General features: G+C 34.3%; 1 protein-coding gene across 1 annotated transcript; it reads left to right on the forward strand.

Annotated features, from left to right (window-relative positions):
• Positions 1–16471: 16471 nt before the first annotated feature.
• LOC110785138 (U-box domain-containing protein 16) lies at positions 16472–19032 on the forward strand. Its single transcript, XM_021989582.2, has one exon. It carries the CDS (start codon positions 16788–16790, stop codon positions 18813–18815), a length of 2028 nt encoding a protein of 675 aa, XP_021845274.2. The 5' UTR covers positions 16472–16787; the 3' UTR covers positions 18816–19032.
• Positions 19033–20415: the final 1383 nt, after the last annotated feature.

Raw genomic sequence — 20415 nt, forward strand, 5'->3', positions numbered from 1 at the left:
TAACTAAGTTCACCCAAATCCTTGATGTTGAACTTATGATGCAGATGACTTTTCAAGGAAATGATAGCTGCTGTATCAGGTCCAGTAACCAGAATATCATCTACATAAACTGCAATCAATGTTTGAACACCACCTACTCTTTTGATAAAAAGAGAATAGTCATTCTTGGATTGAACAAAACCAAGATGAACTAGTTCTGATGTGAGTTTAGCAAACCACTGCCTGCTTGCTTGTTTCAGACCATAAAGTGACTTTCTAAGTCTGCACACCTTGTTATCTGGATTTGAAATCCCATCAGGAACCTTCATATAAACCTCTTCTGTGAGATCACCATGTAGAAAAGCATTGTTAATGTCTAACTGATGAATTTTCCCATCATTGGTTACTGCTAAAGCAATTAAACATCTGACTGTAGCCATCTTTATAACAGGTGAAAAAGTTTCCTCATAATCCACTCCATACTTCTGTGTGAACCCTTTAGCTACAAGTCTGGCTTTGAATCTCTCAACTGAACCATCTTTCTTCAATTTAATCTTGTAAACCCACTTGCAACCTATTGCCTTTTTCCCTTTAGGAAGAAAACAAATCTCCCAAGTTCCATTGGCTGTGAGAGCCTCAATTTCCTTATCCATTGCCAGAATCCACTCTTTTGACTGTGAAGCCTCAAGGAAACTAACTGGTTCTTGTTCCTTGACAATTTGATTCACCAAGGCCTTGTGTGCAATAGGAAGATCATCAAAAACAACAATATTGCACCAGCCGTTATGTGATGTCAGACAAATGTAATCATCCATCCAAGCTGGAGTTTTGTGTGTTCTTGCAGACTGTCTAGTTTGGTGATTGGGCAAAGGAAGATGTGGTTGATCAGCTGTAGATTCAAGGGAAGGATTAGTGTTTGTAGGTTTTGTGTTTGTGTTTTCTGTGTGTATAGTTTCAGTATCTGGTGTTTGTGAGGAAGAAGTGTTTCGTGGTGGATTATGAATGATGATCTGTTCTGGTGTTTTTTCTGATGATAGCTGAAAAACATCAGGCATATCAAAGTCATGTATAGGTAGGAAGAAAAATAGGGCTAGATTTTGTATGTTGATTGGCAGAAATATGAAATGGTAAGTGTTTCTCATGAAAAACAACATCTCTGGAAATAATAATCTGCTTGGTTTCTAGATTTAGCATTTTGTATCCTTTCTGATCAGGTGGATAACCAACTAGAACACAGGGTACAGATCTAGGATGAAACTTGGACCTATTTGCTTTGATAGTTGAGACATAACCTAGACAGCCATACACCTTAAGGTGTTCCAGATTCACAGTGGTTTTGTGCAATCTTTCATGAGGAATGTCAAAATCAATACTACTCAGTGGCATTCTATTGATGAGATGAGTTGCTGCACCCTAAAACCTCAGTGGGAGTCTAGACTGAAAAAATAGAGCTCTTGCTGTTTCTAAGAGATGTCTATGTTTTCTTTCCACAACTCCATTTTGTTGTGGTGTATCTGTGCAACTTTTCTGATGCCTAATCCCATGAGACTGTAACAAATGTAACATCTTGCCTTCACAAAGCTCTTTGGCATTATCTGTTCTAAAACATTTAGCCTTTAAACCAAACTGAGTATGAATGTAGACCAAGAATCTAGACAAAATATCAACTGAATCAGTTTTGTGTTTCATCAAAAAAGTCCATGTATTTCTGGAATAGTCATCTACAATTGTGAGGAAATAAGTACAATGATCATGAGTTGGAACTCTATATGGTCCCCAAACATCAATATGAACTAACTCAAAACACTGAAATGTCTTAGTCTGACTAATTGGAAAAGACTGTCTACATTATTTGGCTTTTGGACAAATCTGACAGAAACTTTCACAATTTCTTCCTACTGAAGGCAAATCTTTATTCACTAAGTGTAGTTTATCAAAGGGCAAGTGACCCAATCTGAGATGCCACAACTTGATTTCATCACTCACTGTAACCAAAACTATTGGACAGTCTTTATTCTCCTCTCTCTTATTCTCCATGCTTTCTTCAATCACAGCATATAATCCAGACTCTATTTTACCAAGAACCACTGTAGTTGTCTTGGAAAGCCCCTGAATCATACACTTGTCATGAGTAAATATAATATTGCATGATAAATCTTTGCACAGTTTGTGAGTGGATATCAGATTAAACTGACAGCTAGGAACATGAAGCACATTCTGAAGGATAATATCTTTACCAATTCTAACATCACCAATATGAGTAACCTGACATTTCTTACCATCAGCTACTGTGATAGACTTAGAACCCTCATCAACCAAAGAATACTTGTGAAACAAATCTAAGTTGGAGCAAATATGATCTGTGGCTCCACTATCAATGATCCATCTTGAATTAAAAGAAGTAATTAGACAAGTACCTGCCATATTCACTTTGCTGTCTGTTGGCTTGTCTGTATTGTTGATTAAACTCAAGAATTGGTGATACTGTTCTTATGAAATATGTGTGATATTCTCATCAGTTTGCACATCATCGTCTGCATTACTCCTGCAAATCTCTTTGCCTTATGGTGAGTTGGTGGATAACCATGTAGCTTCCAACACCTTTCCATGGAATGTCCAGCCATATTGCAGTGATTACAGAAATAAGAATTCCTTTTGCTTTGTACTGCAAACTTGTGATTTCCAGGCCCTTGTAAGACTTTAGGCTGAAACTTATTATAGTTACCCCTCCTGTCATCAGAAATTGCAAATTCCATTGGCTTAATTTCTTGATCTTCTGACATTTGTTGTTGCTTCTCATCTTGAATGAGCAATCTGTATGTAGTTGTAATACTAGGCAAGGGATTCATCATCAGAATATTGGTTCGAACTTGTGCATGTTTCTTGTGTAATTTCATTAGCAACTGGACCAGCCTTTCTTCTTCCTTTTCTTGCAGAAATTTCTGGCTAACATTACAAGAACACCCAGTACAAACACAAACTGGCACAGCTTTTGCACTGCTGAGTTCATCCCATATCATCTTGAGCTTAGTAAAGAAGTCAGTTACACTATCTTCACCTTGTGAAATTTCACTTAGATTCTGTTGCAATCCATAGAACTGTGGGCCAGAAGTCACTGAAAAACGTTCCTCTAAATCTTTCCAAATTTCTCTTGCAGTGGACAAATACACTACACTTTTTGCAATTTTTGGACTCAAGGACCTCAACAAGTATGACATAACCATGCTGTTGCATCTATCCCAGGCTTGAAAATCAGCATGATTGAGAGCTGGTTTGGGCAAAGAACCATCAATAAACCTCACTTTATTCTTGACTGCAAAAGCAAGAAGAATTCCTCTCTTCCATTCAGCATACCCTTCTCCATCAAACTTGTCTGATACTACTGCTGCATATGGATTCTCTGATGTATGTATGAAATACACACTGTTGGGATCTTGCATAGGAGGAATGTCTGTCATTGTTCTGAATTTTGCTTGACTTAGCTTTGATAAAAAATTGGAAGTGGGAAAAGATTCAGATTTATTGGAATTTGATTTTGATCAATCTGAATTTTGCAGCTTCTTTTGTTTTGTATTTTGTTTTGGAATTTTGCGGATTATCATGGCAGGATCATTGCCTGCTCTGATACCATAAAGAAGTTCATAGATAGAACTTCATTTGAGAGAAGAGGGGGAGAAGTTTTTATTGATTGTAAAAACTGTATTACAGAGAAGAGAAGTAGGCTAGTATTTATAGTTAAGCTATGCACTACATCTCACAACTGATCAGATGAAAGAAGAAGTTAGTTACAACTAACTTTGCTCAACTAACACAGCTAACAACTTAACTAACACAGCTAACAACTTACAACTAATCATTACATGTCAGCAATCTGTGTAAGCCAACGCCATGTCATCAATCTGTGTATCAACTAATCTGAACAACTGAACTAACAAAGCACACAGCAGCTTGCTTCTGTGTTTGTTGGAGACTCCAGTAGATTCAGTAGGAGCTTCAGTTGTGAGTTTGTTGTGATCAACATCAATCCCATTGCTGTTATTGTGTGTTCTCCAATATAACTGAACCAGCACCTAGCACAGGTTAACCAGCCTAGCTCCGCAGGTCATCGCTTGAGCCACTCCCAGGCATTTCGCAATTAATGGGGCTCGAACTTGTGACCTCCAAGTTACAAGGTGAGTTCCCCACCAACTCCACCAACTTATGTTGGTTCAAGAAACCCTAGATAATACTTGGAAAAGGAAATTATGCATTGCATACACCCAACTAAAATAATTTTAATTAAAAGTATGGAGCCTTGCTTAGTCATCCCAAGTTGGGATTCCCAACCTATATTACCAATTTTAAAAAACTCAGCATTAGCGGGTGTTCAGATTTCCTGACTTTATTTTATTTATTGGCAACATATTTTCAGAGTTATTATGTCATGATTGTCATCCATGAAGAAGTTCAATGACAACTGTTAATTGCATAACGTAATCCATATTTTTATTCAAGTTTTTTTACCAGTTATTAATTATTTGACCATTTTATGCTCTTTTTAAGAATGCATTAAGTTCTGTAGTTTCCACTTTATGCATACAAATATATTAGGGAAATTCTCTTTGGTAGCAATCAACTCTTGCGAATTCTCAATGGTAACAAAATATTTTCCAATTCCTCCCAAATAACATTACTTTTTAAAATTCTCCCTATGATAGCATTATTTTTATGATTAGCACCTAATTAACCTAATTAAAATAATAATAACAATCTAATTAACCAAATTAAAAAAATAAGCACCTACTTTTTTATTATTATTTTAGAAAAACAAAAGTTAATTTGGTTTTATACGGAGTATAATGGAGAACTAAAAAAAAGAAAGAAGGAAAGAGAGTGGAGAGGTTGCATGGAGAATGAAACTATGAACTAGCAGTGAAGCGAGAAGATCTCCCAACTGAGCAGCACTCGACCACTCATACCACATGGAGAGCTCCAACTCATGGGAGAACTAAGCTAAACCCTTATACTGCAGTAATTGAAGGTAAAGTGGGGATGGAGATGATTGTTAGGGATGAATTAGGCGACATATGTGGGTGGCTGGCCGGAGGGCTGAGCATGGGTCAGTGGTGTCGGATGCCGTTGGATGTAGGTTGGTTTCCTATGGTGGTGGGTGGTTCAGGATCTTTAATGGGATTAAGTTATGATTTGGATTGATTTCCTGTGATTTTTTTAATTGGAAGAAGTGCGGTTGATGTCATGAAGACGAAGATGAAACGAATGTTTAATCTGTTGTTTTGTTTAGATTATTTGTGTTTTGGGTTCTTATGATTTATGGGTTTAGAAATTTTATTTCTTACTTTTTATTAGGTTAATTTTTTATCAATCAGGTGCTAATTTTTTTATATTAATGGTTACTTACAAAAATAATTCTACTATAGAGAAAATTTATAAAAGTAATGCTATTTGGGATAATATGGCAAAAATTTTGCTACCATTTAGAATTCGTCAGAGTACATTGCTACCGATGAGAATTTCCCAATATATTATGTGTGCAGTGTGCGTGATTTTTTCAAAAAGCTTGATTAACTGGTTAAATTTTCATTATATTAGTTTTAAACCTCATAAATACTTACACATAATTATCTATGGTTTTTTCACAAAATATCCTTGAGGTTTAACTTAATTCAGCAAATATCATCGTGTTTTCAATAATTCATCATACACCCCTGACATTTCCCTTAATGCCTTAACGCCGTCAAGTTTCCGTTAGTTTTCACCATCTTCCTTCTCCTACCTTCGTCCAATTCATTTTGTATTATTTTTCAGAATTAGAAACATTACACTCAATAAAAATCGGAATCATTATTCAATCAAATTATTCAACAACAATTCATCAAAATTTTCTCAACCTATATTAGAATCATTAAGCTCAATCTTAATTAATTGCATTTTATAATATTTTCAAGAAATTAAACACCAAGGAACTTAAAGAAATCCATTCATGATTATCATAGCATTTAAAAAGAGCAAGAAATATATATATATATATATATATATATATATATATATATATATATATATATATATATATATATATATATATATATATATATATATATATATATATATATATATATATATATATATATATATATATAAAGGAAATTTGGTGAAACACTACCTTTAATTTTGGTGGTTTTGTGAATTTCTACCTTTTAAAAAGGAAATTATATTTTACTACCTTATAAGTTTGGTTTGTTTGACCAACACTACCATTTGCCGTTTTTTGTTAATGTTTTACGTCTTTGGACTCCACTACAACGGTTATTTAATATGGCAAATGCACAAAATGACAAATGAACAGAGATATTTAAAAGAATAGAAGAAATACACGACGGAAAACATTAACGAAAAACGTCAAATGGAAGTGTTAGTCAAACAAACCAAACTTATAAGGTAGTTAAATTGAAAAAAGTTTTTATAAGGTAGCAATTCACAAAACCACCAAACTTAAAGGTAGTGTTTCACAAAATTTCCATATATATATTCAAGAAAGGAAATGGCAGTCCATCATCACAGGTGGAGGTGGAACGTCGTCGTTTACTCCTACTCTTCAAGTTCTTCATCATCTTGTTTTTCTCTCTCCTCCATTACCAACTTCTTTCACTTCATTGCCGCCGAGTTTGACTCGCTCTCTCTCCTCTCGATTTCCCTTTTTTGTCTCGATTTTACTTCGAAGATATATGAACTGGTTGAGTAGGGAAGAATCGCGTGTCAATTGGAACGAAATGGATTGAATTTTGTGGGTTAGTGTATTTGATTTTCAATCCAAATCATCGCCATGGAGGAGTTTGATATCGATGTGGGATGGTGCTGGGGTTTTGTCCGCCATTATTTGGGGTTTCGAAGCAAGAACTAAGCTTCTGCAATTTAGGGTTTTTTAAGAATTGGTTTTTTCTGGGTTTGTTTTTTGGATTTTCTGGATTTTTAAAAATTGGTTTTTTGGCTTTTGAAAATTTAGAAGAATTGATGAATAATTGGTTTTTGGGTTTTTTCCCTCAAGGACAATGGAAGCTCCAGTAATCATTAGCCTTTGTGTTCTTCTGCTTTGATGTTGGGGGTAGAGAACTAAGAGGAAGAGGAGGATAAAAGACCCTAAATTCTAACAAGGAGTTGACGATAGGGCCACATCGTGAATATTTGAAAATCTTAGGGGTATATGGTGAATTATTAAAAATACGAGGGTGTTTGGTGAATTAAGTTAAACCTCATGGATATTTGGTGAAAAAATCGTTAAATCTATACAATAAAATTTGACAGAAAAAATAATTTAATGTAGTACCAAAAAAGTTGGAAAAAAATATACTACCTCAGTTTCAAAATAATCTTTATACTTTCCGGTTTAACCTGTTTTATAATGATCTTTACATTTTTCTTTATGTTAATTTTGGACATGAAATTTATTTTCTTAACTTTCTTACCCTGCAACATTTACAACTTTTCACTCTACTTATCTTACTTTATTATTATTTCTTACACCCACCTAAATTTTTACACATTTCTCTTATTTTATCCATATTTTATTATATTCACACACTTTTTACACACTTTTTTTCCCCCAAATATTGGTGCAAACAAAAAACTTAAAGATCATTTTGAAACGGAAGTATTAGTTATTACTCCGTAACATTTTTTAATTTTCTGACAAATAGTCGATATATGCTTGATTTTCCATTCAGCGCGTCTCCTGTGAGACCAGTCACACCATCAACTTGATGGTGTGACTAGCGCGAAACCAATAGCGTACCTCCCCTAAAACTATAAAAAAAAGTAACAGATCTAAACTATAGAAGTAACATACCTAAACTAAAAAAGTACCTCCTCTAAAATTATATAAAAAAAAGTAACATGTCTAAACTATAGAAGTAACATACCTAAACTAAAAATGTACCACCCCTAAAACTATAACGTATAAAAAAATTAACATGTCTAAACTATAGAAGTAACATACCTAAACTAAAAAAGTACCTCATCTAAAATTATACAAAAAAGTAACATGTGTAAACTATAAAAGTAATACATAAACTAAAAAGGTACCTCCCCTAAAACTAATCCGTATAAAAAAAGTAACATGTCTAAACTATAGAAGTAACATACCTAAATTCGCAAGTGTGAACTAGTCTCACCATCAGTTAATGGTGAGGACAGTCTCATATAAGAATTTGGGTTTTTCATTTTATAATGAACATCATTTTATTGCATTAATGCAGGGTATTACTGGAACTTATGTCTTTGATGACACCTCGTGAACGGGCTTATATAGAGAAGAAGAAGATTAATGGGTTTTATTTAGGAAATTTTGTGAAACACTACCATTAAGTTTGGTGGTTTTGTGAATTGCTACCTTATAAAAACTTTTTTTAATTTAACTACCTTATAAGTTTGGTTTGTTTGACTAACACTACCATTTGACGTTTTTCGTTAATGTTTTCCGTCGTGTATTTCTTCTATTCTTTTAAATTTCTCTGTTCATTTGTCATTTTGTGCATTTGCCATATTAAATAACCGTTGTAGTGGAGTCCAAAGACGTAAAACATTAACAAAAAACGTCAAATGGTAGTGTTAGTCAAACAAACCAAACTTATAAGGTAGTAAAATATAATTTCCTTTTTAAAAGGTAGCAATTCACAAAACCACCAAACTTAAAGGTAGTGTTTCACTGAATTTCCTTTTATTTATAATAAAAGAAATAAGAGTTTTGCTATGAAGTATAAACTCAAATAAGTCCATCAGTGGAAAATAAGATGAAATTAGGGGTAGAAAATTAAGAATCTTTTATGCAAAAAGAAAAAAACCCCTATAATTGTGAATATAATAGAGTAACACTAAACTAATTTAGTTGGTTAAAATTTTGGAGTTAAATAAGTGATACACAAGACTTGCAACCAATTTCCTTCAACTAAAGAAAGGAAAGGATTATTAATTTACGAAGTCTCTTTTAGCACAGTATTAGATTAGGTCCCGTACACGCACGGTTATTTAAAAATTATTAATTGACCATCTTTTTTAACTAAAATATTTATCCCTTAAATCTATCGCTTAATTAATGAATCTCGAACGTACTCATTTTATCATATAATATACAATTTTCGCTCTATTACGTATTAAATATTTTATATGTTTAATATGATGATTTGACCAAATTAAATATTTGATATGCTTAATATGAACAAAACACTGAGTTAGAATGCTTTCTATTATTGATGTGACGATCTGTAAATATTACCAAAATTGTCTAATAATGTCATATTTAATAATCCTATAATTTTTTCTATTTATAAACATTTATACAGAAGGAGAGAAAATAAAAGTAGAATAAAGTAGATAATTTTTTTTAGGAAAGGATTTTTGACGGAAAAAAATAGCACCAAGAATTGACACGTGTCATTCATGGTGTCTCTTTTGGTATATAGTAGATAGATTGTAGCATTTCTAGCATGTATCCTCATATAGCCATATAGGCCATTGGGGTGTCAATTATACTTCGTACGAGTTTAAATTTGTAAACGAAAAGTTAAAAATTAAAAACTTCGAAGTAAATTAAGGGTGCGTTCGGCACTGTTGAATTTTTGCGTTTTTTTTTTTTAGAAAAACGAAATCAATTCTGTACGGGATTTTCGTTTTATAAAACAACTTTGAAAATAAAAACGGAGAAAGGGAAAACCACTTAAAGTGGTTTTTTATGTTTCGTTTTTGAAAAATGGATTACAGTGGTTTGGGATTTAACCCTACACCATAGCTTCTGTCAAGCCTATTTATCATGTTGTCCACAATGTTCTGACATTGAGTCTTGTTCCGACCTGATCGGAGATTTCTGAGAGAAGTTCCCAACAAAGCTCCGACCAATTTCTTTTCTGCGGTTCTTTTGTGCAAAAAACCATAACAAACGCCGGAATACTCTATCGGTCGGCAACGATTAGGTCAAAGTCGCAATCTCCAACAATCACCAAGTGGTGTGGGGAGATGAAAACAAGATGTAGCAAATTGAAAAGGGGGTTATGGAGTTGGGTGAAGATCGATGGTTCCACAATTAAAGGCATACGGTCGTTGGTGAGGATTAAAATGTCACTAGTGACGGTGTGGTGGTGGTGGTGATAAATTTTTTAGAAAGGGAGATCGAAGATAGTAATAATGGTATTATGAAAGTCCAAAATTCAGTAATGGTTACTAGTGGGAGACTGGGAGTTATGGAAATAATTTTGTTTTTAAAAGTTTTATTTTTATTTTAAATAAAAATATACCATTTAATCCATATATTTTGTAAAGTTTAAGTACACCGTTTTTTAAGTTTTGAAATTATTATAAAACCAAATTGAAATTTGTTTCTAGTTTCGAAAAAACAAAAAAACAAAAATTACAAGTGATACCAAATATTCCCTAAGCAATTGGAGGCGGGATTCCAAATGATGCTCAATTTTCAGACTTCTCTCTCAACTGCATTAAGCAAAGGTGGATCACACTTCATAGCAGTGCATATCGCTTTTGATACATAGCGGTACATGACGTTCGCCGTAGACTCATTCTCATTTTGCACTTTTATTTTGTATTTTTGTTTTATTCTCTTACCTTCTTTACTTAGGCATTGCTCATTTGCTCATGATTCATGAATGGGTTGTTGGATTTGTCGCTACTCCCTCCGTCCCTTAATACTCGATCTGTTTTGATCGATCGGATATATTTGCCAATGCACAACTTTGACCATCAATTTCTTTAACTACATATTATAAAAACTTATAAAAATATTAATATTTTTAAAATATATATTAAGATGAAGCCAACAATATATTATATACTAACATTTGTTTTCATATACTAGAAATAAAATAGGGTCAAAGTGAATTATGTGAATAGTGCAAAAAGTCAAACCGGGTCGAGTATTAAGAGATGGAGGGAGTATACAACAATGTACACCCTTTTCTAAGATTATTATGGCCACTGACCGACGAGTTGGGTTGCCCGAGTTGGGCCATCCTGACGAAACACAGACTCGATAGCCAGCAGGATTATTTGGATGACTTGATTTTGTTGGAAGTAATTAAAACGGGACAAGGGGCCGGCCGGTGAGACGGGGCGGTGGCGCCAGACCGGGCGAATTTCGTGAAGTTTTCATAAGGCCAAAAGTCACGGTTTTGCGGTTTTGCGGTTTTGCTTTAGTTCCTTTGGATTCCATTTGTAAAAGCCTTAGTAAGTACGTTTGAAGGACTTTTAATCCTTCTGATTATGATTAGTTGAAGTGGTTTAAGTTCTCCTTGATTAAGGGGTTACTAACTCTTCATGATCAATTGGATTCATTTGAGTCACTTGACTTCCTTGGACTGTTTTATCTCCTCCACTAGTTTTATGTATATTATTCATTTCTAGTTTTTTGATGAGTTAACTAGTTAGTGGCCCGGGCGATGCCCCAATATGTTGTATATAGTTTGATTTTTTTATTCATTTCAAATTTACTTTTAAGTTTCTTTATATATATGCAATTTGAGAGTAATATGAATTTCATTATATATGCAGTTTAAGAATAAAATTGGTTAACCAACAATTAGTTACTAATTTTTTGAGTAATTTTCTTTATTTGTCTAAAACTTTATTTTTTTGTACTACTTTACTTGTAACTTATAAGAAATTTTTTAACTTACAATTGTATATTGAGCTACAAAAATTAAATACATTTTAGAGGAAAAAAACACATTTGATTAGCTAAAGAAAGTGGATCATTATTTTTTTCTATTATTTCTCTGTTAATTTCATGGATTTATGTTTGCACTAAATAAATTTCTAGAAAAGATATATGATTTGATCAGTAAAAGAATAAAAATTAAGAAAAAAATTGCTATCATAAATTGTTAATCAAATACATAAATTTGGGCATTAAAACTTTATACATACAAAAGAACGACTTTTATCCCTTTTAATTGTTTTAGAGTCAAACTTAGCATTAACATATAAGATGTCGTGGTTTCAAGGATGGGTATCAACATTTTTTTTGGTGATGACACACAATAAACAATCATGTGTGCATATGACAAGGCGCGACAATGACATGTCACTTGCCAAGTTGTGTAAAACATAAAAAACAAATCGGTGAATACAATTGTGCACTCCGATTGCACCGATTCTTGTTTTCAAGGCAATGGTTGGTTACCACGGCGCAACAATTTCCTAAACTCATTCTTATTATTATTCTAGTATTTTGCCTTGAAAATCCCATATTTACAACATATTTGATAGACGGCCGTCCCAGTTGTGTGCTAGGCCGGAAAGCGGTCGGGTGTTGGTGTTGAGTATTGATCCTAATTTTTGGTAATCCCCCCGTCCCGTTTTTGTAGTCCTGATTCTATTTTAAGCGTCCCAAAATTATAATCATGTTTCTATTTCTGGCCATTAAGTTTTCCACTTTCCCATGTACTATAATAATTAAAAATGCACTGAAAACCCTACACAACTTCTCCATGTACTATATTCCTTTATCCACGTATTATATTTCACTTTCTCATACAAATCAATTATCAATGTACTATATTCTAAATTTTCGTGTACTATATTAAACTTTTCTTAAAATCCATGTTTTTAGTCAAATAATACTATAAATATGGGATGGATGCAGTACAATTCTAGTAAGTTAAAGAGATGGAGATTAGTAGTATACTACGTAATAACTAATGACAATAAAGTAGAATAATGAAAGACCATTATTTTTTTAAAACAAAAAGTAAATAGAAAGAATAATAAGATTGAGACACATGTGATCAAAATAGTATTGCTTATGTGTTATTGAAATGGTGATGGTTATGCTTTTTAAATACTAGGTATTGATTGATTGGAAAACCAACATGTGATGAACATATACACTTCTTGATTATCTCTCCCTCTCCTTTTCTTTCTCACTTTTTGGGCATAAGTTCTAATAACCCCTTCTCACACCCAAGAGTGTCATTGTGTGTTGAGAGTTGTTTAAAACATAAAAAATAAATCGGTGAATACAATTGTGCACTCCCATTGCACCGATTCTTGTTTTCAAGGCAATGGTTTGGTTACCACGGCACAACAATTTCCTAAACTCATTCTTATTATTGTTCTAGTATTTTGCCTTGAAAATCTCATATTTAGAACATATTTGATAAACGGCCGTCCCAGTTGTGTGCTAGGCTGGAAAGCGGTCGGGTGTTGGTGTTCTATCAAATTGGGCAGATTTGACCGGGTTAAGTTAAGCTTAAATAGAATCCACCTTTGCAATCGGGTTATGATGAATCGGTGCTAGATTGATAACTTATTGGACCCGGTTAATCCATATATCGGGTAGGTCTAGTCGAGTCATGGGTAACCAGAGACAATGACCATCAATATACATATTACGTAATATGGAGTATTAAATTGTCAATTAATTATTGGTTATTTAAGTTGGCAAATACTCTCTAGTCTCTTAATATTCACAATTTCACATCATCATATATAGAACCATACCTTCAGTGATGAACTGCTCGCAACAACCCTACATTTTGTCTTTGCCGACCGACGAACCTCTAGGAAGAGGTTTTTCCAATAAGAGAAGCCAATAGATCAACCTAAGCAAAATAAGTATACTTAAGTGGCCATACAAGTATACAATATAAAATGAACAGAATACATTAATACATCTTTGTTTGTTTTGTTACAAACTTAAGTGGCCATACAAGTGTACAATATAAAATGAACAGTATACATTAATACATCTTTGTTTGTTTTTTTACAAACTTAAATGGCCATACAAGTATACAATATAAAATGAACAGAATACATTAATACATCTTTGTTTGTTTTGTTACAACCCATAATGCATAATGCCTAATGCCTAATGCCTAATGCATGATGATGTACTTGTATCATTTTAAAATTTATTTGTTTTGATGCTCTCTCTTTTGGTTATTTTTTTTGAAAAAGATTAATTCATGAAAATATATAATTAAATTGCAGCTTATGTTGCGGTTGTTAAGGTAGCCCCATCCAGCCATCCTTATTTATTAGGTACATGTACCCAACTGCCTTACATAGATCACCTAGCATTATGCTATCCATTATTTTCTTTGTGCCAAATTGACGAAGGTTGAAGCTTAGTAATCAAATCCCATACATTTTCTAATATATTGACAATGATTTTGTAGTACTCCTGAAATTTAATTAGAGGAAGATCATCAACATTATATCCTATTGCATTTGCCAAAGTATTAATGCAAAACTAGTACATACAGAGTATTCGGCTTGTTCAATCCATACGTTTTGTTTTCTCCGACAACTAAACCAAAAACAAAAAAATGTATTGGATTTACAATATCAAGTTTTTATATTTTTATGGTTTTACCCATTGATAATTAAAGATATTAATGATTGAAATATTTCATTGGCAAACATTATAAAATAAACTAGCTTTTGAGCCCGTTCAAAGAACGGGCGGTTGTATAGTGGTTATTTAGTTTATCTTTTTAAGTTCTAATTAATTTTATTGAGCTTGTGATTTTAGAGAGAATATATGATTTAAATAGAGGTACTCCCTTCGTATTTTTTTAAGGGATACACTTGCCTTTTCCGGCCGTATTTATTTAAGAGATACACTTGCCATTTTTAATAACTTATCAACCCCACCATCTAATTAAATAATACATCTAATATACCCTATCACCTACCATCCTATTAAACAAATATTTTCATAAACTCACCCTACCCTCCACCCACCAAAATGACATGGTCCCCACATATTTAATTATTAAAACATCTATCCAACCCCACTTGCTTTATTATTTTATTTCATTCAATTATTCTTCTTAATATCCGTGCCCGGCCAAGTGTATCTCTTAAAAAATTACGGAGGGAGTAAATTTTAAAAATTGAAATAATACATAAATTAAATAGTGTATTAATATTGATTGTTAATCGGGAAGAGGATGTGGAAAATGTTGAATGAATAGATTGGTGAATTGATGTTGTATGAGGAAGATGGAGTGAAAGAGGCGATTGGAGTTGTATAATACGAAGTATATCAAACAATAAAGAAAAAATAAAAAACCAAATTGATGAAGAAATAATGGATGACATGTGTCATCTAATCAAATGTGTTGACACATGTCATCTAATCAAATGTGGTTTCCCTTTTTAAATACTAGGTATAGATGTGTCAACTAAAAAGAACAGAAGAAGTACATGTATTAAAACAAACTTGATCAACACTCGTAATATTTTACGCTATAACATTTTTAAATTGGTCACACAGGTCAATGATGTAGACACGATTCAATGTAAAATTACAGTTGTAATCCCACGACTTTGACGAACTAAGCAAGTTAGCATCTATTCACATAACACTTGTTTTTATGCAATAAGAAGTATTTCCTCAGTTTCGAAATAATAGAGACACTTTGAATTTTGACACTATTCACAAATTTCAGTCGTGTGAGATCTTGTTTGATTCGTATCGATATGTACTTTCGGAATATCAACTTTTTATAATTTTCACGATTACAAAATTAGAGATATTAATCTCCAAACATTTACATTGACAAACGTGAAAAAATAAACTATCCCCATTATTTCAAAACAGAGGGAGTACTCGTTACGTTCGTATCCTTATAAAAATGGGAACATTTTTTAGGAAAAAAGTAGTGCAAATTAATCCCAAAATGGGCCAAACTAAGTACTCCGTAGTAAGTACTTAGGTATATTTCACAGACCTTTGTTGTTCTACGGTTCTACCAAACTTAAATTGGTGAAGTAACCAAGTTGACATGAAGGCAAACAGGCAGCAGTTGCTTCAAGGTAGTCGCTATTCAGGTAATCCTATTGCTTTTAGGTGGCTTTAAGCAATGGTGGCTATAGGAGACTAGTACTCGTATAAGTCGTATTGCACTAGTGCTTACAGAGTTTTACTTGTAGTTTATTGCCTTCTAAATTGTAAGCGCCGCCAATTTGAATTGGTAAAATGAACAATCCAAATTCCAAAGGAAGAAATGGTGTTCATGATTCTTTCTTTTTTTTCTTACAAGGGACGGTAGAGGTGTCCCAGTTGACGGGGTACGCCTAATACATCCATTGAGCATTTGAGCATATAACTATTTGACGATGTTAATTTTTTTATTCCAAGGGAATTTTACATTGGCAATCTAATTAATTTTTATTTTCGTAAGAAAATAGTTTATCTTTCATAAATACTAACTATATTACTAAATGAGAATCTTAAATTATGGTTTTATAAACAAGATATAATTTCTAATAACTCGTGGATCAAGCACAAAACTTAATTAATAATCATTTATATTTGCAATTCATCATTTCTATTTGATTCATCACTTTACTTACGAAGTTAAGAAACTTGTTCATAAGTTACGTGTAACACTTTTCATTATTCACACAAAAATGGATATTTGATAACAACTTGATTGTCACAAAATATTTGAACACTTGAATCATACAACTCATAGAATACTTGCTCAACCAAATTGGTTTGACCAAACAATAATTTTAACAAGCACACAACTAAAGAACAAGAATTAGTTTTGCTAATTACCAAACACATCAAAGAATATGTCAAAAAAATATTAAAAATTAAACTAAAACTAAACCACTTCTTCTTCCTCCTCCTCCCTTTTTATATCACCATAATTAAAAGTCTTCTTCTTTTCTGCTTTTATTCTCCCCAAATTTCCCAATCAATCTATCCCTTTATTTTTCCTCAAAAAACCCTCCAAATTATTCTATGCTTAATCAATTTATTACCCTAATATAATCCACCTATTTCTACTCCATCAATGGCGGTTTCTCCGACGATATTCCCGCAACGCCGCCGTCGGCCACCCCCGACGTCGTTCCTCTCTCCTCAGTTATCTACGCTCGACCTTCTCCGCTCCCTTCACTCTCTCTCCTCCGAGATCTCCTCGCTCCGTCCTCCTCGCTTCCTCTTCAAGCGAAACAGCGTGTCGATTATTCGGAAATGCGCTCTTATCGCCGTCATCTTCGATGAAATCTTCCGTCAGCTCAACCACCAGTACTCCGCCGCTGTCTTCTCGCCTTCCTCTCTCCTCTGTTTCGAAGAAATGTTCATTGTTTTACAGCGAATCAGAGCTTTGATCGAAGACTGCTCTAATGGCGGCAGTAAATTGTGGCTTCTGATGCAGATTGAGCCCATTTCTAGCACTTTCCATGAGCTGACCTTGGATTTGTGGACTTTGCTTGAGATTCTCCCTAAAATTGAGCTTAATTTGAGTGAAGATGTTGATGAATTGCGCAATTTGGTGATCAAACAGTGCCGAGAAGACAAATCGTTTGTTGATCCTGAAGATAATCGGTTACGAATTGAGGTTTTTACCATGCTTGATTCGATTAGGAAGGAGATTGTTCCCGATCATTCGAAACTCGGTGAGTTGTTCGCCAGATTAGGGATGAGTGACTCAGCGAGTTGCCGAGAAGAGATCGAGTGGTTGGAAGATGAAATTCAGTGCCAAAGCGACGAGAAATCGAAATCAGAGGTGGTTTCTTTGATCGGACTTGTGAGATATACGAAATGCGTTCTTTTCGGCGCATCTTCGAGTTTAAATTCCGAGGAGAATCTCCGCCGGTGTTTATCGTCGGAGATAAATATACCGGCGGATTTCCGGTGTCCAATAACTCTTGATCTGATGTCTGACCCTGTTGTTGTGGCTACAGGACAGACGTACGATCGAATGTCAATTGTGCTGTGGATCGAATCGGGTCATAACACGTGTCCTAAGACCGGTCAAAGCTTGATTCACACGAACTTGGTACCTAATAGAGCGTTGAAGAGCCTGATTGCTATGTGGTGTAGGGAACGGCGGATTCCTTTTGCAGCGGCGGAGAGTAGTGAAGGCCAAAATGGCGTGGCTTTAAATAAGGCGGCGCTTGAGGCGACGAAGATGACGGTGTCTTTTTTGTTGGGGAAGTTGGGGTCTGGTTCACAAACGGTGGAGACCTTAAATCGGGTAATATACGAGCTTCGGGTATTTGCTAAGACCGATTCGGAAAGCAGAGCTTGTATTGGGGAAGCCGGGGCTATCCCTTTATTGGTAAGGTATTTAGGTTTGGAACACCCGAAGCTACAGGTTAATGCTGTGACAACCATACTTAACTTGTCCATACTCGAGGCAAATAAGGATAGGATCATGGAGACGGATGGGGCGTTAAACGGTGTTATTGAAGTGCTACGCTCGGGAGCCACTTGGGAAGCAAAGGCCAATGCGGCAGCTACAATGTTTAGCTTATGTGCGATGAATGCATATAGGAAGAGACTCGGGAAGAAGACACGCGTTATCAAAGGATTGCTGGAGCTTGCTAGGGAAGGACCTACGAGTTCTAAAAGGGATGCCATGGTGGCAATATTAACCTTGGCAGGAGATAGAGAAACCGCCGGGAGGCTGGTCGAGGGTGGGGTCTTAGATATGTTAAAGGAGGTTATGGGGGAGCTACCAGAAGAAGCGATGACTATTATGGAAACTGTGGTTAAGAAGGGTGGTTTTGTCGCAATAGCTGCAGCTAGCCATATGATTGGAAGACTAGTGGCTGTGTTAAGAAGTGGTACAGATAGGACAAAGGAAAGCGCAATTGCCACCCTTGTAATAATTTGTCGCAAAGGAGGAGCAGAGATGGTGTCCGAGCTAGCAAGGATAACAACGATTGAGATGGTAATATGGGAGTTGATGGGTACAGGGACCGCCAGGGCTAAGAGGAAAGCTGCCTCGCTCATGCGAATACTCCGAAGGTGGGCAGCTGGTTTAGAAGGAGATGTATTGGAAGAGTTCTCCATCACCATGGCATTACAATGAATTCTTTAGTATGTGCCACTGTCATGTAATTGTACAAAAACAAAGCTAGTGTCAAAACTCCTCTTTTTTTTCACCTTTGAATTTATTTCCGACATCATTGTACATGTCCTGCATAGTTTTAATTGTTTCCTTTGGTCACTATTATACACAAAACATGTTAATAGTCATTCTTTCTTTTGTGTGAATAAACATACAACTTCCTTGTTTTGTTATAGTAGATTAGTACTTAGTAGTAGTAGTTAGTTACACTTGCTCTCTAAAACTCGTTTCAACATAAACATTTTACCATAATGACCTGTTTTTGTTTCTTGATTTTCCTTTAATGGTTATGTTTTACAGTTCATCTAGGAAGGGAAATCCAACGTTTTAACCAAAGTACATCCAACTTATACAGGAACATTGAATCAGTCTGCTACTCAGCTAAACTTCCTACTACTTGTTGCAATTTAATTCTCTTCCATAAATGATTCTAATTGTTGGAGTTTTCTTCAGCGCTTCTGTTATGATTCAAATTTTTGAATAAGTTTAGTATAAAACTCACTCTGCTTCTTTGACATCCATTATGTAATCTGATCAAGTAAAAAAGCAGCTTAGTACCTATTTCAGATCTCTTACTCGGTTTTCCAATCGGTTATGCTTCTGATGGAAAAGGAAGTAGATTAACATAGTCAAGAACTATTTGTCTATATCATAGAACTGTATTTGATAAATTAGTTTCCACATTTTACTTTATAAGGCAATATTTACTGTCATTTTCCCACCTGATAAAGTATTCAGCAAGTTCTGATGCATTTTGAAGGTGACATGGGACCTATACTATGTAACAAGTTGTGTTATAATACCGACTTAGTGACGCCTCCGCGGTTTCTCTTGTTAAACATGTCTGATTGAATATGAAGTTTAAGTATCACATGTAGCCAAAAAATTAAGCCAAAGTAATAATGTCCCTCAGCTTAATCTAACAGAACTTATAAGACTAAAACTTCATTATCTGCTGCAAAGTTTCTCACCTACTCCACTAGTATTCTTTCGCATTTCTTTCTCAAGGTAGTTTTGACGTAAAACGAGATAAATGCAAGGGATACTGAGAGTATAATAATTTTATTTCTTGATGCACAGAAGAGTTTCACCAACTAATTATTGGTTACTACTTTGGTAAGATTCCTTCACTCCTATTGTGGGATATTAAGGTCGCGAATCTAATATTACAAAGATACGGTTTTTGGTATTTTGGATTCGTTTTTTGTCTCTTCACATTCACGTGTACGGTGTACCTAATTTGAAATTAGAGAAACTTGTCTAAAAGAGTCATCCGATTTTTATAACCTCGACATCTCGACCACATCTTCATGTAAATTTCTATTCTTACCAACCCTCGAACTCTAGTCCTCAAACAATCAAATAAATTATTTATGCTGATGGAACATAAAGCTTAAAGAGAATATGACCACATCTTATTTCTTCTCAAAATCAAAACATTTTTTTTCCTTCTTAAGATAAAAACTAATTTTCTAAAATCATACATGGATATTATTCTCCATCAATTATTTACTTTTTTTGTGCTAAAAAAGAAATCTACACTTTGATAAATTAGGGATTC

Source organism: Spinacia oleracea, chromosome 5 (assembly GCF_020520425.1).
Source record: "Spinacia oleracea cultivar Varoflay chromosome 5, BTI_SOV_V1, whole genome shotgun sequence".
In the NCBI taxonomy this organism is placed as follows: Eukaryota; Viridiplantae; Streptophyta; class Magnoliopsida; order Caryophyllales; family Amaranthaceae; genus Spinacia; species Spinacia oleracea.

Excerpts from the sequence above, each read along its gene's own strand:
- LOC110785138 (XM_021989582.2), top strand. The coding sequence starts at position 16,788 with ATGGCGGTTTCTCCGACGATATTCCCGCAACGCCGCCGTCGGCCACCC.